This window comes from Narcine bancroftii, chromosome 3 (assembly GCF_036971445.1).
Source record: "Narcine bancroftii isolate sNarBan1 chromosome 3, sNarBan1.hap1, whole genome shotgun sequence".
Taxonomy (NCBI): domain Eukaryota; kingdom Metazoa; phylum Chordata; class Chondrichthyes; order Torpediniformes; family Narcinidae; genus Narcine; species Narcine bancroftii.
Genome location: NC_091471.1, coordinates 328,293,041 through 328,316,374, shown reverse-complemented (window position 1 = coordinate 328,316,374; position 23,334 = coordinate 328,293,041). Strand labels below are relative to the sequence as shown.

General features: G+C 47.9%; 1 protein-coding gene across 1 annotated transcript in view; it reads left to right on the top strand.

Moving 5' to 3' along the window:
* The first annotated feature begins 1,829 nt into the window (after positions 1 to 1,829).
* Positions 1,830 to 23,334, top strand: part of LOC138759166 (adiponectin receptor protein 2-like) — a 34,290-nt gene continuing 12,785 nt past the window's right edge. Inside the window, exons 1-6 of the mRNA XM_069929181.1 lie at positions 1,830 to 1,869; positions 13,232 to 13,301; positions 16,419 to 16,590; positions 19,109 to 19,295; positions 20,665 to 20,852; positions 22,276 to 22,469. Coding sequence (XP_069785282.1) covers positions 13,251 to 13,301; positions 16,419 to 16,590; positions 19,109 to 19,295; positions 20,665 to 20,852; positions 22,276 to 22,469 — 792 coding nt within the window. The 5' untranslated portion in view covers positions 1,830 to 1,869; positions 13,232 to 13,250. The remainder of the gene's footprint in view (positions 1,870 to 13,231; positions 13,302 to 16,418; positions 16,591 to 19,108; positions 19,296 to 20,664; positions 20,853 to 22,275; positions 22,470 to 23,334) is intronic.

Here is a 23,334-nt window from a genome sequence, read left to right as displayed (position 1 = left end):
GATTAAAGTCAGAGGTGGATCCCTCCAACTGTAAAACATTATAGCTCAGGAGTAGGCCTTTCTGCCCATCTAGTCTGTGCTGAACCATTTTCCTGTCTCATCCCACTGACCTGTACCCAGTCCATACCCCTTCCATTCACAGACCCAACCAGATTCCTCATAAATGTTAAAATTAAGCCTGCATTCTGCTCATTCCACACTCCCACCTAAACCTTCCCATTTTCACACTTAACCCATGTCCTCTGGTTTGTACGTAGGTGGGAAAAGCCTGTCTACATTCACTTTGTCTATCCCCCTCATAATTTTAAACATCTCGATCAAATCTCCCCTCATTCTTCTACGCTCCAGGGGAATAAAGTCTGAACCTGTTTAACCTGTCCCTGTGTAGAGCTCGTCGAAAGAATCAAAGACGTTGATCCAAACCTAGGCTTTTATTAGCAAAAGACAGGAGCTCTTCACAGGTGGCCGACCAGTCCGGAATGATCCGACCTGGCTAGGGACACAACCCTTTAAGGCCCAGACAGTAGGCGTGGCTAAGCTCTCAGCCAATCGCTGTAAGCACAGTCTAGATACTGTAACTATATACACTATATACATTGGTGATAGGTCTGTACTATCACACCCTGTAACTCAGTTCCTGAAGTCTGGGCAACATCCCAGTAAATCTTCTCTGCCATCTTTCTATTTTATTGATACCTTTGCTGTAGTTTGGTGACCAAAACTGCACACAATTCTCCAAACTTGGCCTCACCAATGTCTTGTACAACTTTACCATAACATCCCAACTCCTGGACTCAGTACTTTGATTTATGAACGCAGACCTGGGGACTGCGCTGGAGCACGGGATTACAAACTCAGCACAAACGTCAGGGATAAAACACGAGAGTCTGCAGACACTGGGGTTGAGGAGAAACTCGGCAGGTCAAACATTGTCCTTTGTGTAGCAAAGATAAAGATGCAGAACCAATGTTTTGGAGGGGTGGGACGTGTGGCGCACTAGTCCTCTCACAGACTACCTTCATGATTTGTCCCCTGCCTGTCCTTCTTCTCCAACTCGGAGCACAGAGCTTAATGCTTTTGTACTTCTCCCCTAATCTCTTCACTCACATTCTAATTCCCAACCCCCTGCCAAACTAGTTTAAACCCTCCCCAACAGACCCAGAAAATCTACCCACCAGGGTATTGGCCCATCTCCAATTCAGTTGCATCCCATCCTTTCTGTACAGGTCAGACTTTATTCCCTGGATGAGGGGAGATTTGATCGAGGTGTTTAAATTATGAGAAGGACAGGCAGAGTAAATGTAGATCGGCTTTTCTCCACTGAAGGTTGGTGAGATCCAAACCAGAGGACACGGATTAAGGGTGAAAGGGGAGGAGATTAGGGGGAGCTTCTTCACACAGAGAGCGGCGGGGGTGTGGAATGAGCTGAAGTGGCTCTCTCTCTCTCTCTCTCTCTCTCTCTCTCAATTTTAACATTAAAGAAGAATTTGGACAGATACATGGATGGGAGGGGTATGGACTAGGTGTAGGTCAGTGGGACTAGGCAGAATAAGAGTTTGGCACAGTCTTGAGGGGCTGAAGAGCCTGTTTTCTGTGATGTAGGATTCTGTGGTTCTGATATGTTCACCTCATCCCCTCCTGCTCCACCCAGTTGTGCCCACCCTCCACAAATCTGAGACCACGGTGCCTGTGTGATGTTGCGGGTGGAAGTTGAGGTCAGTATGCGTGTCGGTAATCACTCCCCTCTCTTGTGGGGCCGGGGGTGAACTCAGTCTTGTCCCTTTGTTATGTCACAGAGAGGGGATGTGACAGAAAAGGTTAAGGGTACAGGGAAGCTGACAACAGGCCCCAATGGGGCAATGGCGGCAGGTTGGTTTTGTGTGTGTGTGTGTGTGTGTGTGTGTGTGTGTGTGTGTGTGTGTGTGTGTGACTATGTGACTGTGTGGGTGTGAGAGTCTGTTTGTGTGTGGGTGCATATGTCTGTTTGTGTCTGCACATGCGCATGTATTCATAGGTCTGTGTGTGTGGGTAGGTGTCTATTTGCATGTGTCTGTGCGCGCACGTGTGTGCATGTGTGTCTGGGGGTGTGTGTGGATGTCTCTGGGTGTGTATGTGTATGTGTCTGGGTGTGTGTGTGCACTTGTGTGCATGTGTGTCTGGGTGTTTGTGTGTGTGAGTGAGAGAAAGAGAGACTATGTGTGTGTGCGAGAGAGAGAGTGAGAGACTATGTGTCTCAGTGTGTGTGCATGTGTGTGTGTAACTATGTGACTATGTGGGTGTGAGAGTCTGTATGTGTGTGTGCGTATATCTGTGTGTGTCTGCATGTGCGTATGCATTCATTTGTCTGTGTGTATGTGGGTGGGTGTCTGGCTGTCTGTGTGTGCGCACATGTGTGTCTTGGTGTGTGTATGTGTTTGTGCACGCGCGTATGTCTGTGTGTGTCCGTGTGCATGTATTCATAGATCTGTGTGTGAGTGGGAGGGTGTCTGAGTGTGTCTGTGTGTGCGCTTGTGTGCATGTGTGTCTGGGTTTGTGTATGTGTGTCTGGTGTGTGTGTGTGTGTGTGTGTGTGTCTCTGTGTGTATATGTTTGTATAGGGTGTGTGTATGTCTGGCTCTGTGTGTGTGTGTGTGTGTGTGTGTGTGTGTGTGTGTGTATGTCTGTATATGTCTGCACGTGCGCATGGATTGATAGGTCTGTGGGTGGGTGTGTGTGCGCATGTGTGCATGTGTGCCTGGGTGTGTATGTGTATGTATCTGAGTGTGTGTTTGTGTCTGTGTCTCTGTGTGTGTGCGCTTGTGTGCATGTGTGCCTGGGTATGTGTCTGTATGTGTGTGTGGGTGTGTGTGTGTGCATGAGTGTGTGTTTGTGTGTCTGGGTGTGCATATGTGAGTGTGTGTGTCTGGGTTGTGTGTGTTTGGGTGGGTGTGAGTGTTTCTGGGTGTTTGTGTATGTGTGTGTGTGTGTGTGTGTGTGGGTGTATGTGTTTGTGTGTGTCTGGGTGTGTATATGTGTCTGTCTGGGTGTGTGTGTGTATGTGTCTGTGTTTGTGTGTGTGTCTGGGGGTGTGTGTGTGTCTGGGTGTGTCTGTGTGTGTGTGTGTGTGTGTGTGTGTGTTTGTGTTGTGTCTGTGTTTGTGTGTATGTATGTGTGAGAGAGTGAGAGACTGTCTATGTGTGTGTGTACGTGTGTAACTGTGACTGTGTGAGTGTGAGAGCCTGTGTGTGTCTGCACATGCGCATGCATTGATAGGTCTGTGTGTGGGTGGGTGGGTGTCTGTGTGTGCGTGCATGTGTTTCTGGGTGTGTATGTGTATGTATCTGGGTGTGTGTCTGTGTCTCTGTGTGTGCGCGCTTGTGTGCATGTACATCTGGGTATGTGTCTGTATGTGTGTGTGTGTCTGTATTTGTGTGTGTGTGTCTGGGTGTGTGTCTCTCTCTCTGATGGTCTCTGTATCTGTATTTGTGCGCATGTGTAGTTGCCAAAACATGTCCCTACCTTAGAAACGACTGGGTTTGTATGTGTGTCGGGGGCTTGTACATGCTCTCCAGGACGGCCATCGCAGGTTCGTAGTCCATGCAGTCCTTGATGGCCTGGAAAGCTCGTGGGCCCAGCTTTGTGCGGAACACCATGAGCCGTTTCTGGTTGGTGTTGATCACCTCTGCCTGTGTAAGGATGATCACCTCTATCTAAGCTCCATGTCCCTATCCAAAAGTCTCTTCAAAGACCCTATCGTATCCACCTCCTCCACCTCTGTTGCCGGCGGCCCATTCCACGCACCCTCCACCCTCTGCGTAAAAGAACCTTACCCCTGACATCTCCTCTGTCCTTACTGCCCAGCACCTTAAATCCATGTCCTCTTGTGGCTGCCCTTTCAGCCCCTGGGGAAAAGCCTCTGACAGTCAATGCCTCTCATCATCTTAAACACCTCTATCACTGTGGTGCACTGGGGTAGCAGCTTTCCTGAACTTAACACTGTACTAAGTCTGAACATCAGTTCAAACTGGCCCCCCACGTGACTGGCTCAGGAGGGGCCGGCTCAGGGTTATATTCAGGTCGGCTGATTGACAGCCGGCCAGATGGGGTCAGCCCCTTTGGTGGTCTGTTTGCCCATGCAGGTGGCTGGTGGTCATATCACCACAATCAAGTCACCTAATAAAGGTCCTGTTGCAACTTAACAAATCTCCGATGAGACCGTGCTTGGAGTCGGTTCTGTATCTTTATCTTTGCTGTATAAAGTCCACTGTTTGACCAGCTGAGTTTCCCCAGCATCGCGTGTTTATACCACACTTGGAGGATTGTGCTCAGTTCTTTAACATAACATAACAATTACAACACGGAAACAGGCCATTAGGCCCTTCTAGTCCGCACCGAACCAAACACACTTTTCTAGTCCCACCTCCCTGCACAATGCCCATAACCCTCCATCTTCTTCTCATCCATATACCTGTCCAACCTTTTCTTAAATAATACAATTGACTCCACCGCCACTATTTCTCCCGGAAGCTCATTCCACACGGCTACCACTCTCTGAGTAAAGAAGTTCCCCCTCATGTTACCTCTAAACCTCTGCCCCTTAATTCTTAACTCATGTCCTCTTGTTTTAATCTTTCCTCCTCTTAACGGAAATAGTCTATCCACATCCACTCTGTCTATCCCTTTCATAATCTTAAATACTTCTATCAAATCCCCTCTCAACCTTCTACGCTCCAAAGAATAAAGACCTAATCTGTTCAATCTCTCCCTATACTCTAGATGCTTAAACCCAGGTAACATTCTGGTAAACTTTCTCTGCACTATCTCCACTCTGTTTATATCCTTCCTATAATTAGGCAACCAGAACTGCACACAGAACTCCAAATTAGGCCGCACCAACATCTTATACAATCTCAACATCACCTCCCAACTCCTATATTCTGTCGGACTCTGGCTTTACCTTACTCTTAATTTAGTCTATGTGTAGTCTGAGTCCAGCGTGTTCTTTGAATGAAGTGATAGGAGAAGGTATTCGGTTCAACAGTCAATTTATTACACTGCACAAGAATAAAACTTAACAGAGCTCTGGGTCAGTCGTTAGTTCATAGGTCACCTGCACAGTGAGCTATTCCCCAAGACTGACCCCTATTGTCCAGTTGGCTCAGTTTATATAGATCAACCTTATCATACAGAACAAAAGTTGGCTTCCTTTGCTAGATTTCATTATCATACAGAACAAAAGTTGTCTTCCTTTGCTAGATCTTTTTGCATAAGGGTTATCACAAGTCATCTCCTGTTTTGCAGATATCTGGGGTGTAGCACTCCCATCTTAATCCTCCAAGCCAGACTATCCTGTTGATTGGATCAGAAATTAATTCATCCCCAGATATTTCTAATCACCATTTTGTTCCTGTCTGGCCAATTTCTGCTGTTCTCTTTAACACCTCCTCATGCCTTAATCTTCCTCCTAGACTGGTTTTCCATTCCCTTTGTTTCTTGCAGGCCATTCTTTGTTCTGGTCTGGCCTGTGTCTCCTGTGCTACTCACCACCTCCTTCAGTTTGAGCATTCCTCCTAAATCGTTTTATGCATTTCCTCTCCCTGTATTTTGGAGCAGACAATTTTGCTCAGCCAACTTTGCTCCATGCTGTGATTGCCACTTAATCACATTCTTCTTTTTCCCTGACCCATGCAGTACATATAAACTTATTAATTAATCATTTCTTCCATAATGTTTTAACCCCTCGATTCCAACAGTCCCCCTTTTGGTCTCATGAAAATGAGACCAACCACCAGTTAACTCTTGGGACCAAGACGTCAGGAGTTTTTGCAAGGACCGGCATCTCCAACCCCTTGTTAAACTTAACCTCACAAACTTGGCCATTATGAACACACTTCAGTCCAGTGGGGGCCCCAACACAGTGTTCACGAACGTCAGTCCAATCAGCAAAGTACTGTTTCGGTTCGTTATGGGCCTCCCAGGCTGACCACAAACACTTCGTACAGTGGTTTTCTTCCCCAGCCCCTTCAAGGGCTCGGAACACCAGTACCCATAGTCCCCACATAGTATTCATCCCAGCTCCCTTCATTGTTTTGATGCCTATAAATTGATTATACCGTCAACCACTGATATACAGTCACCGTAGTCCAATAGTCTCTTTAAAAAGGGACGTTAAGTGTTCTTAGTCCGTGGTTGCTTCACAGGTTCTCAGTCACCTCCGTTTGAATCTGTTCCAGTGTCCGTGTTGGTGGGTCCGTTGCTGCACACTGACTCCAATGATACCACGTCTCGCCTTTTCCCTGTAGTCGAACCGCATGGGACGTCCTCTCCACCACTCTGTAGGGCCCTGTCCACCTGGGCTCCGACCTCTTTCTTTTGATGACCTTTAGCAGAACCCACTCCGCGACTGAAGGTATCGGTGTTTTCCCTTTTCTGTTGGGACTTGTGACCTGTTGTGAAAAATCTGACACCAGAGCCGTTAGTTTATCATAATAAAGCTTGCATCCCATTGAACTTACCTCATTCTTGGTAGTCTGAATTCCAGCTCCCGGTCCCGGAAACTGGTGCCCTGTTTGTAGTTTATATGGAGTGAATCCTGTCACAGACTTACCGAACTCCTTATTGACATTAATGCCAGGAGCAATGCATCCACCCAATTTAGTTTGGTCCGTGCCTGTACTTTCCCGATCTTACCTTTTATTGTTTGGTTCATCCTCTCCACTTTCCCTTGGGATTGCGGATGGTACACCGTTCCAAAGGCATGTTTCAATCCCAACATTGCTTCTACCTCCTGTAGATCGTTATTTTTAAAATGACTTCCATTATTGGACCTAATTTTTCTAGGAAATCCGTGTCTTGGAATATACTGGTTGATCAGGAATTTACATACCGTCCTTGCATCTTCTCTTTTGGCAGGGATTGCCTCCGGCCACCCTGTGAACACATCTACTGCTACTAAGAGGTATCGATAGCCACTTACCCTCTCAATCATGTCCGTATAATCAAGTACGATTTCCTGCCCTGGTAACTTAGGTAACGGGAACTGTCCTTCATGTCGCTTTACAGTCGCCTTTACATTGAAAGTTATACATACCTCACACTCTCTAATATGGTTCTCCACCATCGCCGGCAGGAAGGGGTGCCACCAATGTATCAAGTACCTTATCATCTGCTTCTTTCCACAGTGTGTTAGCCCATGCTCCTCCTCGAGGAGGGGTTTCATGAGTCCAGATGGTAAAACTGGCCTCCCGTCTATCGATCTCCATAGTCCTTGATCCTTGGTTGCCCCCCTTTCCTCCCATACCATCCTTTCCTGAGGTGATGCCTTTGCTTGTTTCTGTATTATTACTTCTACCCTACACGGTGGTAATAAGTCATGTGCTGTTCTGTCTGCCTGTATCATAATAAACTGAGGGCCGTATCCTGCTGCCCTTTTAGCGGCCATGTCCGCTTCCTCATTTCCCCGAGCCACCATCGTATCTGTTCTATCATGTCCTTTACATTTAAGAACTGCTAATGCCCTTGGTTTCAGGAGGGCCTCCGCCAGTTTCCTAACGTCCTTCTCGTGTTTAATTGGGGTCATTGCTGCTGTTAAAAACCCACTTCTAATCCATTGACTAAGCTCAACCTGTATTGTCCCTACCACATATGCCAAGTCTGTATATATATTGACCTCCTTCCCTTCTGCCCATTCTAATGCTGCTATCATTCACTGTAGTTCTGCGAGTTGTGCTGACTCCTTTCCTCTCACCGTCCCTGTAATGATTTCTTCAAATCCTCCTGTAGTTTTTCGTACCACTGCATAGGCAGCTTTCAATCCATCTGTGGGGTGTCTGTAACAACACCCATCTGTAAACAAGGTTTCATCTGGTTCTCTTAAGGGTGTAGCCTGTAAGTCAGGTCTTATTTTAATATCCTTTACTACCCTCTTCTCACAACAGTGTGGTTCTCCCTCTCCCATATTGTCTGCCATGTTAATGCCTTCATGGGTAAACGTAACATTTGGAGCATTCAGGATCTTTTCTAGTCTCGTCTGCCTTAGCGAAGTCATTGTAAATGCAGTCGAGCTCACAAATGCTACAATACTATGTGTTGTTAATACCATCAGGCCATGTCCCATTACTATGTGTGCCACCTTTTGTAAAATCTTTGCTACTCCCGCTGCATGTCTCGTACATGGTGGGTGTCTGTCTTCCGTCGGGTCTAGTGTGATACTCACATACATGAGCACACATCTTCCACCCCCTTTTTTCTGAAAAAGAACACCATCAATTGTGTGTGCTTTTTCAGAAACATCCAAAAAGAAAGGTAGTTTATAATTTGGAATCGCCAAATCTATAGCTGTTGTAAGCACTTGCTTCAATAGAATAAAACTCATCTCAGCCTGTGCAGTCCAATCAAGTGTAGCTCCCAGATTCCTCATCCCCTGCTCATTCACCAAAGTTCGCAGTGGATGTGTCAACTCACCATACGATGGGATAAACTGCCTACTATAACCTGACAAACCCAAAAACGAAAGCATCTCCTTTACTGTCTTTGGTTTTGGATGATGTAGTATCGCTGCTCGATGTGCAGGGGAAATCCCTGTGCCTTTCGCTGAGACCATTCTACCTAAAAAGGTGACCACCTGTCTGCAGCATTGCAGCTTTGAGCGAGAGACTTTAAAGCCTGCCTTGAACAGCTGCACTAGCAGGAGACAGGTGGCCTCCAAACAGGAAGTATGATCAGGTGCTGCTAATAGGATGTCATCTACATACTGGATCAGAACTACCCCACCTGGCAGTGCTAGCCCCCCCAGCTGTTCTTTCAACACCTGATTGAAAATCCCTGGAGATAAGATAAAGCCCTGCGGAAGCCGAGTATACCGCAACTTTCTACCTCTATACGTGAACGAAAACACGTCTCTTAATGGTTCTGCCAGCGGCAAGCAAAAGAAAGCATTTGCTAAATCTATGCAAGAGAACCACTTGTGGTTAGGGGTTAAAGCAGTCATGGCAGTATATGGGTTTGGTACTGAAACTGTGGGTGTTCACACAATACCATTGATGCGCCTTAAGTCATGGGCCATCCGATATTTGCCCGTGTCTTGTTTAGGAACAGGTAAGATGGGTGTATTCCAACTAGAACACGAATGTTCCAACACTCCTGAATACATAAGGCCATCAATGGTATCTGCCAAACCTTCCTCAGCTTCAGGTTTGTGGGGATACTGCATCTGCCAAATAGGGGTGTAATCTGACAGTTCAAAGGTTATGGGATCAACCTGCTGACAAAAACCCACATCTGCTGATCCCACTGACCACAGGTTCTCAGGGAGAGAATCTAGCATAGGGGCCGAGTCGGGGTGATCCATCTTCTCTCTACCATGAAAGCGATCAATCTGTCTATGCTCAAGGAGGACTCGATCATATGTCGGGGACAAAATTCTGTATGCCTGACCAGATGAGGAGAACTGCACTGTCAGTATTTGGGTGTCAGACCAGTCACTTAGGGACATCAAGTTCCGACACATCGGTCCCAAATCTTTTGCCTGGTGAGTAGTGCCAATTGCAAGGGTGACATGAGGAATGGCCTCACCTGCCATCTCATACCATTCCAGCTGTTCAGATGTCAGTGCCACCGTAGCGGCCACTCCCTCCTTTCCTACCACTATGTAGTCCGAATTAATTTCCCATAGCATGCCCTCTACCTCTTCATAAAAGGCATGCTGATACATTTCATCCCCATCCCTATCATAACAGAGGGTCATATGGGGAGGGTCCGAGGGAGGGGTATACGGGTGTAACGTCTGGATCCACGGCTTCCATTGATTATAAAGCTTTAGCAGCCCTCCCTTCTGTGGGTCCTCTGGTTCCAACAGCTCCCAGTAAATGTCAGCCCATTGTCCCTCAGACGCGGATCCTCCAGCTGCCGCCAACAACATCTGAGAACTGGAATGCAGTGTAGTTAATGGACAGTTCATAGATTATCCATTTGGAAAGGTGACCTCTATTCCGCTGGGTCCACAAAGGATCAATGCTCCGCACCTGACCAACAGGTCTCTGCCCAAAAGATTGGTAGGGCACCTGGCTGACAAAATGTATTGATGTGTAAAAGTCTGTCCCGCCACAGAAGTGACTAGTGGTGTAGAAAACGGCAGATTTTCTAGTGTACCCGAGAACCCTATCAGCTGGACGCTAGAGGATGATGTTTTATCTTGAAACAGCGCCAGTGAGTGTTGAAAGTCTGGCTCCCGTATCCACTAAAAAGGATACTTCCATGTCCATTACTTTAATCTGCAGGAAAGGGTCTGCCAACCTAGCCTGCTCGTGGGTGCTTGGGCTCCGTCACTGTGGGCAATATTGCTCCTCCTCTGTCAGCAAAGGGAATTGTCTCTTCGGAGCTAGAGCCGCATGGGTTGCCTGATGTACCGGGGGTGGCACTGACGATCTCTGGGGCTGGACCCAATGCTCATTTTGTTGTGGTCCATATCCCCTTCCCCCAGTGTCCCGAGGACCCCAAACTAGGGGGCAGTCTCTCTTCCAGTGTCCTGGCTGACCGCATACAAAACATACAGCTGGCTGCATTCGTGGAGCACCCCGACCTCTCCCTCTTACTCGGAATCCCCCCATTGGACCTCCCATTCTGGCCACATAGGTGGGACCCGGTGCCCAATTTGGGGCCGGGTGCCAACTCGTATTATTCCCTTGTGGTGGCTGCGGTGGCTGCTGAATCATCTGGTTCGCACCCTTTGAGGAAATCTTTTTTGCCTCGTTTACCTTTTTCCTAGCTTCTTCCAATTGAAGCTTAAGGAGTTGCACTTGTACCGACTCCGTACTTTGTTTGTCCTCCTTTTGCTTAGCCCTGTAACGCTTCATGTGATGGGTCAAATGTTTTTCCCATTGCTCATTCGAGCAGCCAGGTATATCAGGGTTATTCTCTAACGCCTCCCTAACTACAGCTGGCAGTCCACTCATTACTGCAGCCCTAAAGAGTGTAGTCTGCAAGGGATCTGTGGCTGGGTGTACTCCTGCTTTAACCGTCCAACTCTCCTTACACTGACTCAAAACGGTCAAGATCTCCTCATCCTCTGACTCCTTTTGTCTATTGTGAGGAGTGTGATCCTCTGACATTCCTACCGAGAAGGCATTCTCAAGTGTCTGTTCTTGCTCTCTCTCATTTGTTTTTTCTAGTGGCATACTAGTTTCCCTTACTTTACATACATTCTGTATTTCCTTTGTTAACTCCTTCATTTCCTCCACCCTTTCCTGCATAACTCTCTTAAGTCTCTCCTTCGCCTCCTGGAGTTCGTGACCTGCTAATTCAGTGACATTCACTATTCCCTCATTTATCTGCATCACTGGCATCTGGGGAATAGGATAAGGTGGTGGCAATGTCTCTGGTAACTTTGGATATAGCGGGGCTGACAGCTTAACCTCCCCCATATTCTCCTTAGTGATATGGGATCCCTTTTTAATATCATGTTGAAGGTTCGCTTCCATAGCCATGCAAGCCAATGTCATATTGTGTAAATCTGCCCTTCTCTGTTCCTTCACTTCTTTCTGTTGTTTAAGCCTTCTTCTATTCCATATAGATCCTTGTCCCTTTGCCTCATGTTCCTGTACCTCCTTGGCTGCTTCCCTCTCTGCTTCTCCTAAGTACAGTACCAGCCGGATTTTTTCAAACCCTCGAGGTACCTTCCCCTGACTCTGCAGCTCTTTCCATATCTGTTCGTACCGTGCCATAGCCTGTACCTCCTCTCCCTTCGGTAATCCTCCCAGTAATTGATTCCTTGTTTTTTCCCACTGTCGGTTTACAGATGGGGGAACTCCTCTGTCTTCTCCGAGCTCTTGCCCTACATCCCTATTTACTCCTTCCATCTCTGTTCCGATTTTTAACCCTTTAGACTTCGTACTTCACTGGATCTCTCCCCGGGTAGGATTTTGACACCCTGCAATCTACTTCGACCCTTCCCACGTTATTATAAACACCAGCGGCACACTGTACACAATCCTTAAACAAATACTTATTATAAACTATTATGATACACTATACGATTCTTAAACAGATACTTATACACTATAGAAACAAATAACTACAACACAATACACCTTATTCTAATTGGCCAAGTGTCTAAACCTATCTCTCGAGATCGCTACGAGGGGACTCCAACCCCGTTCTACTAGGGGGACTCCAACCCCCTTTTTTTCTACAGGGGACTCCAACCCCGTTCTACTAGGGGGACTCCAACCCCCTTTTGTTTTATTCTTTGGCTTTAACTAGGGCTTTTGCAGAGTAGTGACAACACACAATTTTATCGTTGCCAATAGCAGAACTTCGTTTAAACAGGCGTCTGCTTACCTCCCTTTGTAGAATGGTCACTTGTTGTTATCACCACACCACAATCGACCGGTGTTTCGTATCTTTTTCTTCCGTCACTTCTCCATCTTCATCACGTCGGGGTCACCAAATTGTCGGACTCTGGCTTTACCTTACTCTTAATTTAGTCTATGTGTAGTCTGAGTCCAGCGTGTTCTTTGAATGAAGTGATAGGAGAAGGTATTCGGTTCAACAGTCAATTTATTACACTGCACAAGAATAAAACTTAACAGAGCTCTGGGTCAGTCGTTAGTTCATAGGTCACCTGCACAGTGAGCTATTCCCCAAGACTGACCCCTATTGTCCAGTTGGCTCAGTTTATATAGATCAACCTTATCATACAGAACAAAAGTTGGCTTCCTTTGCTAGATTTCATTATCATACAGAACAAAAGTTGTCTTCCTTTGCTAGATCTTTTTGCATAAGGGTTATCACAAGTCATCTCCTGTTTTGCAGATATCTGGGGTGTAGCACTCCCATCTTAATCCTCCAAGCCAGACTATCCTGTTGATTGGATCAGAAATTAATTCATCCCCAGATATTTCTAATCACCATTTTGTTCCTGTCTGGCCAATTTCTGCTGTTCTCTTTAACACCTCCTCATGCCTTAATCTTCCTCCTAGACTGGTTTTCCATTCCCTTTGTTTCTTGCAGGCCATTCTTTGTTCTGGTCTGGCCTGTGTCTCCTGTGCTACTCACCACCTCCTTCAGTTTGAGCATTCCTCCTAAATCGTTTTATGCATTTCCTCTCCCTGTATTTTGGAGCAGACAATTTTGCTCAGCCAACTTTGCTCCATGCTGTGATTGCCACTTAATCACATTCCTCTTTTTCCCTGACCCATGCAGTACATATAAACTTATTAATTAATCATTTCTTCCATAATGTTTTAACCCCTAGATTCCAACAATTCCATGCAATGATTGATAAAGGCCAGCATACTAAAAGCCTTCTTCACCACCCTATTCACGTGAGTTTCTACCTTCAGGGAACGATGTACCGTTACTCCTAAATCTTTCTGCTCTTCTATATTCCTCAATGCTCTCCCATTTACCACGTATGTCCTATTCTGATTCTTCTTACCAAAATGAAGCACCTCACACTTATCAGCATTAAATTCCATCTGCCATTTTTCAGCCCACTTTTCTAAGCAGCCCAAATCCCTCTGCAATCCTTGAAAACCTTCTTCATTATCCACTATTCCACCTATCTTAGTATCGTCTGCATATTTACTGTGAGAGATGAGAAAAACTGACATTGCAATATGAACATGATGAAATGAAGAAAATAAAATTGATGCATAAGTAAATGAATGAAGCCAGTGCAAACAACATGAGACATGGATATTAGAAGGCAGGAAGCTGACACTGTCTGAGTAAGATAAGAATCTCCTACAGCAGCAAGTTCACTGAATGAAGGAGAGAAGGACAGACAATTGAGAATAGAAGTAGAGTTAGTCTGAATGAGATAAGGGTCGCCAAGCCCCAGATAGAATTAGCAAGGCTTGCATAAATAATTAGAAGACCTTAGATAGTATTAGCAAGTTATACATATATAATTAGTAAGCCATACAACAGATTTTTCAAGTATGCATATTTAACTAGTAAACCCTAGACAAGATTAACGATGAAGGGACTGTAGCCATGAGAGTCGGGAAGGTGTGAATGGGGTCAAGGGCTAGGATGTGAATAAGGACAATGGGAATAATGGCATAAGAAGACACCGACAGGTGACCTGGTCCTCCAAGTATACTGAAACTGCACGTAGGCAGGAAGGATTGCCTCTGCCAAACCCATCCAGGGGGCAGAAGAATGTAAGGGGGAGGGTATTCTGATGCTGAAATTTACTGTATAAAAGTTGGGTGAGCCCCAGTGTATGTGTGTATTCCCAGGGTAAGGGGAAGCACCCAACTTTGCATTGTTGCTGTAATAAATGTTCTTTGTTCTCAATTTTTGTCTCGAGCAATTTCTTTAAAGGTACATCTATTTCTAACATTTACTAATCCAATTCACCACCCCATCATCTAGATCATTAATGTATATAACGAACAACAATGGGCCCAATACAGATCCTTGAGGCACACCACTGGTCACCGGCCTCCAACCTGACAATTATCCACTACCACTCTCTGGCCTCTCCCTTTCAGCCTATGTTCAATCCATTTGACTATCTCAAAATTTATACCTAAAGACTGCACCTTCCTAACTAACCTTCCATGTGGTACCTTATCGAAGGCCTTACTGAAGTCCATATAGACAACATCCACTGTGCTACCCTCATCCACATTCCTAGTCACCTCCTCAAAAAATTCAATCAGATTGGTCAAACATGACCTTCCTCCCACAAATCCATGCTGAGTGCTCCTGATCAGACCCTGTCTATCCAAATGTTTATAAGTACTATCTCTAAGAATTTTCTCCATTAATTTACCTACCACAGACGTCAAACTTACAGGCCGATAGTTGCCAGGCTTCCTCCTTGAACCCTTTTTAAATAACGGAACCACATGCGCAATGCGCCAATCCTCCGGCACTATCCCCATATCTAATGACATTTGGAAAATTACCGCCAGAGCCTCTGCTATTTCCTCCTTCACTTCTCTCAATGTCCTAGGGAAGATCCCGTCTGGTCCCGGAGACTTATCCACCTTTATATTCTTCAAAAGCCCTAAAACTACACCTTTTGTAATCTCTATATTCCCCATATTTACCCAATTTGCTTTTTTTTATCTCACATCTCCCAATATCCTTCTCCTTAGTGAATACCGAAGAAAAGAAACTGTTCAATATCTCCCCCATTTCTCTAGGCTCCACACACAGTTTTCCGCTCTGATTTTCTAAGGGACCAATTTTGTCTCTAGCTTTCCTTTTACCATTAACATATTTGTAGAACTCTTTTGGATTAGTTTTCACCCTGCTTGCCATACCTTCTTTTAGCTTTCCTAATTCCTCTCTTAAGATTCCTCTTACATTCAATGTATCTTTCAAACATCTCCTTAACTCCATGCTTCTTATATCTAATGTACGCCTCCCTTTTTCTTCGAACAAAGTTTCCAATATTCCTTGAAAACCATGGCTCTCTCAAACCTTTTGCCCCTCCTTTTAACCTAACAGGAACATAAAGCTTTTGCACTCTCAAAATCTGATCTTTAAAAGACTTCCATCTCTCTACTACATCCTGCCCATAAAACAAATTGTCCCAATGCACACCTCATTACAGGAAGGATGTGGAAGCTGCAGAGAGGGGGCAGAGGAGATTCACCAGGATGTTGCCTGGATTGGGGAACAAGTTTTTACGAGGCAAGGTTAGCAGAGTGAGGACTTTTCTCTTTGGAGAGTAGAAGGATGAGAGGAGACTTGATAGAGGTCGACAAGTTTTTGAGAGGCAGAGATAGAGGGGACGGCCAGCGCCTGTTTCCCAGAGCAGGATCAGCAAACACCATAGGACATCTGTACAAAGAGAAGGGAGGGTTTTTTTCACACAGTTTTGGGGGCCTGGAATGCCTCACAAGGGGTGGTGGTGGAGGCTGGAACATTTAAGAGACTCTTAGACGGCCCACGGATGGAAGAAAATCAGAGGGTTACGGGGACGAGAGGGAATAGTATTTTTTTAAGGAATATATGGGTCAGCACAACATCGAGGGCCAAAGGGCCTGTACTGTGCTGTAGTGTTCTGTGCTCTAATCAAATTTGCAAAATAATGCAGGACTTGTAAGGGTTAGATTCGAAGAATAACAATGAAATATAAAATGTGAAGCTCTGGGAATGGCTGTGAGCACGAATCCTTAACTCCCCCTCCCCTCTTTCTCCATCCCTCCCACTCTCCCTCCCTCCCTCCATTCCCCTTCCACCCTTTCCCTCCCCTCTCCTTCCCTCTCTCCCCCTTCCCACTCTCCTACCTTCCTGCTCTCCTCTCATTCTCCCTCCCTCCCTCCCTCCTTGCATCTCTCCCTCCCTCCTTCCTTCTCTCTCCCTCCCTCCCTGCCTCCATCCCTTACTCCCCTCTTTTCCTCCTTCCCTCATCTATCTCTCTCTCTCCCTCCCTCCCTTACTCCCCTCTCACTCTCCCTCCTTCCCTCTCTCCACAGGTCTGGGAACGCCGGTGGCATGCAATCCCTCATGAAGTCCTCCCTGACTGGCTGAAGGACAATGACTTCCTCCTCCATGGACACCGACCCCCCATGCCTTCGTTCCGGGCCTGCTTCTTCAGCATCTTCAGGCTTCACACCGAGACAGGCAACATCTGGACCCACCTGCTAGGTACCATCCTGCGGACATGTCCATAATATAACCCTTGGATCAGACCCCGGCCTGTTACCCACTTCCCGGGGATGGGATAAAAAAAACCCTGGATCAGATCCCGGTCTGTAACACACACCTGGGGATGGGATATAAACCCCCCTGGATCAGACCCTAGCCTGTCACCCATTTCCCGGGGATAGGATTTTAAAAAAACCCTGGATCAGATCCTGGCCTGTAACCCACTCCCGGGGTTGGGAAATGAACCACTGGATCAGACCCCGCCCAGTAACCCACTCCAGGGGATGGAAAATTAACCACTGGATCAGACCCCACCCTGTAACCCACTCCCGGGGATGGGATATAAACCCCCTGGATCAGACCCCAGCCCGGAGATGGGTGAGATACAAACCAGAGAACTTGGGTTAAGGGTGAGAGGAGAAAAGTTTAGGGGGAAACTTCTTCACACCGAGAGTGGTGGGGGTGTGGAATGAGCTGATATGGTGAATGTGGGCTCAATTTTAACATTTAAGAGGAATCTGGATGGGTACATGGATGCGAGGGGTTCAGAGAGCTCTGGACCAGGATCAGGTGAGAGGGACTGGCAGAATAATAGTTTGGCACGAACAGGAAGGGCTGAAACCCTACTTATATTCTGTAGCTTCAGACCATAAGACATAGGAACAGAAATAGTCCATTCAGCCCATCTACTCTGCCCTGACATTTCATGAGTTGATCAGTTCTCCCGCTCGGCCCCACGGCCCGTCCTTCTCCTCGTAACCCTCGATGCCCTGGCTCATCCAAAACCTCTGCCTCTTAAATACACCCAATGACCCAGCCTCCACAACAAATTCCACAGATTCACCGCTGTCTGGCTGAAGAAATTCCTCTGCATCTCTGTTCTACGCGGGCGCCCTTCAATCCTGAAGTTGTCCCAGACTCTCCCATCGTGGGGGAAACAACCTTTCATCGACTCTGTCTGTGCCTTTCAAAGCGTTTCAACAAGATCCCCCTCATTCTCCTAAATTCCAACGAGTGCAGGCCAAGAGCTGTCAAACATTCCCTGTAGGATAACCCTTTCATTCCCGGAGTGAACCACCTCTGAACACTCTCCAATGTCAGCACATCAACAAGGAGCCCAAAACTGCTCACAAATTCTCCACGTGTGGCCTCATCAGTGTAATGCGTGTCGAAAGAACCAAAGACTTGTTGATCCAAACTAAAAGACTGAAGCATATCACAAGTAGGTCGACCAGTCCAGAATGACCTGGTCTGGCTAGGAGCAATCCTTTAAGACCTGCCAGTAGGTGTGGCTACGCTCTCAGCCAATCACAGTCATCCTACACTACCATCTGTACATATGTACATATACACATTGGTGATAGAATCCGTACTATCACAACCAGGGCCTTGTAAAGCCTCAACGTCACATCCCTGCTTTCGGCCTCACCAGGGCCTTGTAAAGCCTCAACGTCACATCCCTGCTCTAGGCCTCACCAGGGCCTTGTAAAGCCTCAACGTCACATCCCTGCTCTTGGACCCTATTCCTCCTGAAATGATCACGATTGCCTTCTTCACCCCCGACTCTACCTGCGAGTTGACCTTCAGGCTGTCCTGCATGAGGACTCCCAGCTCCCTTGGCATCTGGAGATTTGCAATTTTCTCCCTGTTTAGAAAATCATCCGCCCATTTAAACCATCTACCAACGTGCACAACCGCACACTTTCCAACGTTGTGTTTCATCTGCCACTTCTCTGCCCTAATCGAAGTCCTTCTGCAGCCTTTCTGTTTCATGATCCACTCCTCCACCTCCCTTGGTATCCTCTGCAAATATGGCCACAAAGCCATTCATTCCATTATCTAAATCATTCATATACGACTCGACGAAACAGCGTTCTCTGGTCCTCAGTGCAAAACACGCAGACATGTAAAAGTACGGTTTTGTAGAGGGTAGGTGTGAGCAGTTCCTTTGGTCATTCAGCCCATGGGAAGAAGCTGTTCCTCAGCCTGGTGGTGCTGGCTCTGATCCTCCTGGATCTCTCCCCTGATGGGAGCAGCTGTGTGCAAGGGATTGGTAGGGGTCCTACACGATCTTGCACACCCTCTTCAGTCAACAATCCCGGTTGATCACATTGATGGGGAGGGGGAGGGAGACCTCTCTGCCGCTCTTACAGTCCTGTGCATGGACCTCTGATCCGTTTCTCTGCAGCGACCGTACCGCACTGTGATGCAGCCGGCCAGGGTACTCTCGATAGAGCTGCTATAGAAAGTTGACATAGTGGTGGCCGGTAGCCTTGCCCGCTTCAGCCTTCTCAGGAAGTGCAGTCACTGTTGCGCCTTCATGACCAGTGAGGAGATGTTGAATGTCCATGATTGGTCACTGGTTAAGTGAACTTCAAGGAACTTGGTTCTCTTTACTCTCTCTTCTTCTCATCTGTATCAACTATAAGGGCCGGTTTCTGTAGAATTTGATGGGTCTCCAGGCACTACCACTTTCCACTAACCCAGCCTCCCTTTCCATCCTCCCCCTCCCAAACAGGATTCCTCTTCTTCCTCATCTTCGGAGTGGGCTATATGTTCCAACCCAATATCAACTTTGTGGCCCCTGTGCAGGAGAAGGTGGTCCTCGGCCTGTTCTTCCTCAGCACAGTTCTGTGTCTGTGCTTCTCCTGGGTCTTCCACACTGTCTACTGCCACTCTGAGAATGTCTCACGCACCTTTTCCAAGTAAGTCTGCAAAATGGCTCATGCCTGACACGTCAGTAACACATCTCGACCTCCTACAGATCAGAATATTACTTAAACAGCAAGCTGTGCATCTACATTTAAAGTCCACATTTGCTGCTGACACTAAATTGAGTGGAAAAGCAAATGGTGCAGAGGGTGCGGAGAGTCAATGGGAGGATATAGAGAGGTTCAATGAGTGGGGCAAGGGTCTGACAGATGGCGTACAATGTTGTTCCAGATTCCAGCAACTGCAGTCTTGTGTTGGCAAATAATGCAGAGGATATGAGAGGGATATAGATAGGTTCAGTGAGTGGGTAAGGGTCTGGCAGACGGAGTACAATGTTGGAGCATTTGACAGCTCTTGGCCTGCACTCATTGGAATTTAGGAGAATGAGGGGGGATCTTGTTGAAACATTTTGAAAGGCGCGGACAGAGTTGACAAAGAAAGGTTGTTTCCCCCAAGGTGGGAGAGTCTGGGACAACTTCAGGATTGAAGGGCACCTGCGTAGAACTGAGATGCAGAGAGATTTCTTCAGCCAGAGGACAGTGAATCTGTGGAATTTGTCATGGAGGCTGGGTCATTGGATGTATTTAAGTGATAGAGGTTCTGGATGAGCCAGGGCATGGAGAAGGCTGGGCTGTGGGGCCGAGCAGGAGAACTGACCAACTCATTATTAAATGTAAGGGCAGAGTAGATGGGCTGAATGGACTATTTCTGTTCCTATGTCATATGGTCTGAAGCTACAGAATATAAGTAGGGTTTCAGCCCTTCCTGTTCGTGCCAAACTATTATTCTGCCTTGTCCCTCTCACCTGCATCCGGTCCAGAGCTCTCTGAACCCCTCCCATCCATGTACCCATCCAGATTCCTCTTAAATGTTAAAATTGAGCCCACATTCACCATATCAGCTCATTCCACATCCCCACCACTCTCGGTGTGAAGAAGTTTCCCCCTAAACTTTTCCCCTTTTACCCTTAACCCATGTCCTCTGGTTTGTATCTCACCCATCCCCGGGAGTGGGTTACAGAGTGGGGTCTGATCCAGCGAGTTTATATCCCGTCCCCGGGAGTGGGTTACTGGCCGGGGTCTGATCCAGGGGGTTTATATCCCATCCCCGGGAGTGGGTTACAGGCCGAGGTCTGATCCAGGGGGTTTATATTCCATTCTCGGAGAGTGGTTTACAGGTTGGGATCTGATCCATGAGGGTTTATATCCCATCCCTAGGAGTTGCTTACAGGCTGGGGTCAGATGTTGGGGGAAGATTTGTATCCGATCCCCAGGAGTGGGCAAGATAAAGGCCATTAGACCTATGGTGAGGAAGGTGGGGAGAGGGGGACATGAAGCTCATTCTCCTCTCACCCCATGGCAGGTTGGACTACTGTGGCATCGCCCTGCTGACCGTGGGCAGCTTCGTGCCCTGGCTCTACTACTCGTTCTACTGCTCCCCGCAGCCCCGCCTCATCTACCTTGTCCTCATCTGTCTGCTGGGGACCACCGCTGTACTCGTGTCGCAGTGGGACCGTTTCGCCACCCCCCAGTACCGAGCCGTCCGAGCTGGTGGGTGGCGAGGGGGGTCCTTCTGGGTGGCTAGGGTGAGGGGGTTGGGGAGGAGATGGAGGGTGGTGATGGATAGGGGAGAGGCAAGGGGAGGTGAGGGGGAGAGGGGAGTTGAGTTGAGGGGGGGAGAGGGGAGAGGAGGGGTGAGGAGAGGAGGGAGGGTGAGGGGAGGAGGGAGGGTGAGGGGAGGAATGGAAGGAGAGAGAGAGAGTGGGAAGAGAGTGGGGAAGGGAATGGGGAGGTGAGAGGGAGGGGAGGATGTGGGATTGGTGGCAGAGAAGGGGGAGAAAGGGGAAGAAGGAAGGAATGGGGGAAGGAGAGGGGAGTCAGAGATTGGGACAGAACTGTGGGGATGAGAAGGGGAGCGGTATGAAGCGGGTCAAGGGGAAAGAGGAGTAGGGGTCAGAGATGGCAACGGAACGGGGAGGAGAGAGAGGAGGGACGAACAAGGGTCAGTTGGGGGGGTGGATCAAGGGTGCAAGCAGGAAGATGGGGTTCAGTAACAGGGAGGTCGGGGAGAGGGGAAGGTTGGAAAAAAGGGAGGAGGCAGAGTGGGAGAGGGCGTGGAATGTGGGAATCTGATGGGAGGGGGACGGAGAACGTGGGAGGATGAGGAGGGGTTGGGTGAGATCTGAGGGTTGGGGGAGAGGGGAGGGTGGGATCTGAGAGGAGGTGACGGAGAGAAGGGAGGCTCTGTGTCAGGGAGGGAGACAGAAAGCAGGGGAAGGGAGAGTGAATGTGAGGAACAGTGAGGGGGGAAGGTGTTGGGAGAGAGTAGGGAGGTAGGAAGAAAGGATGTGGGGACGTTGGAGAGGGTTCAAAGGAGGTTCACAAAGATGACTCCAGGAATGAAAGGGTTATCACACAGGGAGCATTTGATGGCTCTTGGCCTGAACAAGGAGAATAAGGAGAGATCTCATTGTTACATTTCAAAAGGCATAGACAGAATAGATGTTTCCCCCACAGTTGTTTCCCCCATGGTGGGAGAGTCTGGGACAACTTCATGATTGAAGGGTGTCCGCTTCGAACAGAGATGCAGAGGAATTTCTTCAGCCGGAGGGCGGTGAATCTGTGAAATTTGTGGGTCAGGGCGGTTGTGGATGCCTTGTCATTGGGTGTATTTAAGGCAGAGGTTCTTGATTAGCCAGGGCATCAATGGTTTGGCACAGGCTAGAAGGGCTGAAAGGGCCTGCTTCTGTTCTATCGTGTTCTATGGTTCAATAGAGAAGGCTGGGCATTGGGGCTGAGTGGGAGAACAGATCGCTCATGAATGAATGGTGGGGCTGTGGTTTATTTCTGCTCCTACATCCGATGGGAGGGAAAGCCGGAGGTGGTGGGTGTTCATGGGAGGTGGGACTGGACCCAGGTGGTTCCAGGGCCTGACATTTCTCCATGCTCTCCCCCCTCCCACAACCTCCCCCAGCTGTATTCCTGGGCCTGGGTCTCAGTGGAGTGGTACCCACCCTTCACTTCATGTTCGCTGAGGGCCTCGTGAAGGCGGCCACCGACGGCCAGGAGGGCTGGCTCTTCCTGATGGCTGTGCTCTACATCCTGGGCGTCAGCATCTACGCTGCCCGCGTCCCCGAGCGTTTCTTCCCGGGCAAGTGTGACATCTGGGTAGGTGCAGCCCGTGAGCCGGTTAGCGCCACTCCATTACAGCGCTGGCAAGTGGGATAGGGGCTCAAACCTCTGCACGGTCTGCAAGGGGTTTGAATGTTCTCTCTGTGTCTGCATGTGCTCATCCCCACTCCCCCATTCCCACGGGGAGTCCCATTTCCTCCCAATGTTCGAAACGCACCGGGATTTGTCGTTCATTTGGGTGTAAATTGGATGGCCCGGACTCAAACTGGCCCATTACCGTGCTGTAGTTCTAAATTTTTAAAAGATTTCACCGCTGGACCTGCCTGTTCCCTGTGCAAGAGTGGGCCCACTGTTACAGACCCTCAGATGTTTATAACTACACGATGCTGGAGAAATTCTGCAAGTCAAACAGTGAAATTTATATGGCAAGGTAAAGGTACATCACCAATATTTCGGGGCTTGAGGCCTTCGTCAAGGTAAATGAACATCACTGACGTTTCAGGGCTTGAGGCCTTCGTCAAGATAAAGGTACATCACTTCTTGGACTAAGAGTTTTGAATGGATGGAGGGGGAGGTGGGGAGGGGAGGGGAGGAGGGAGGGGGGGAGAAAACGACACTGTATATGTTTGAAGGGAGAAATGTGTATATCTTGAATAATGTGATCCATAGTGTGAAAAATAAAAAATTTAAAAAAAAGATAAAGGTACATCACTGATGTTTCAGTGCAGGGGAACATGAAAGACATCTAAACAAAAGGAAGGTGGGGTGGTGAGGGTGGGAGATGATAGATTGGAGGGGTGGGGGAGGACCACAGGAAGGGGGGAGGAGTCTAGGCTAGGTGGAGAGAGGAAGGAACTGAAATGACTAGTTAAAGGGTGGGGGGTAATACGGGGGAAAGGCA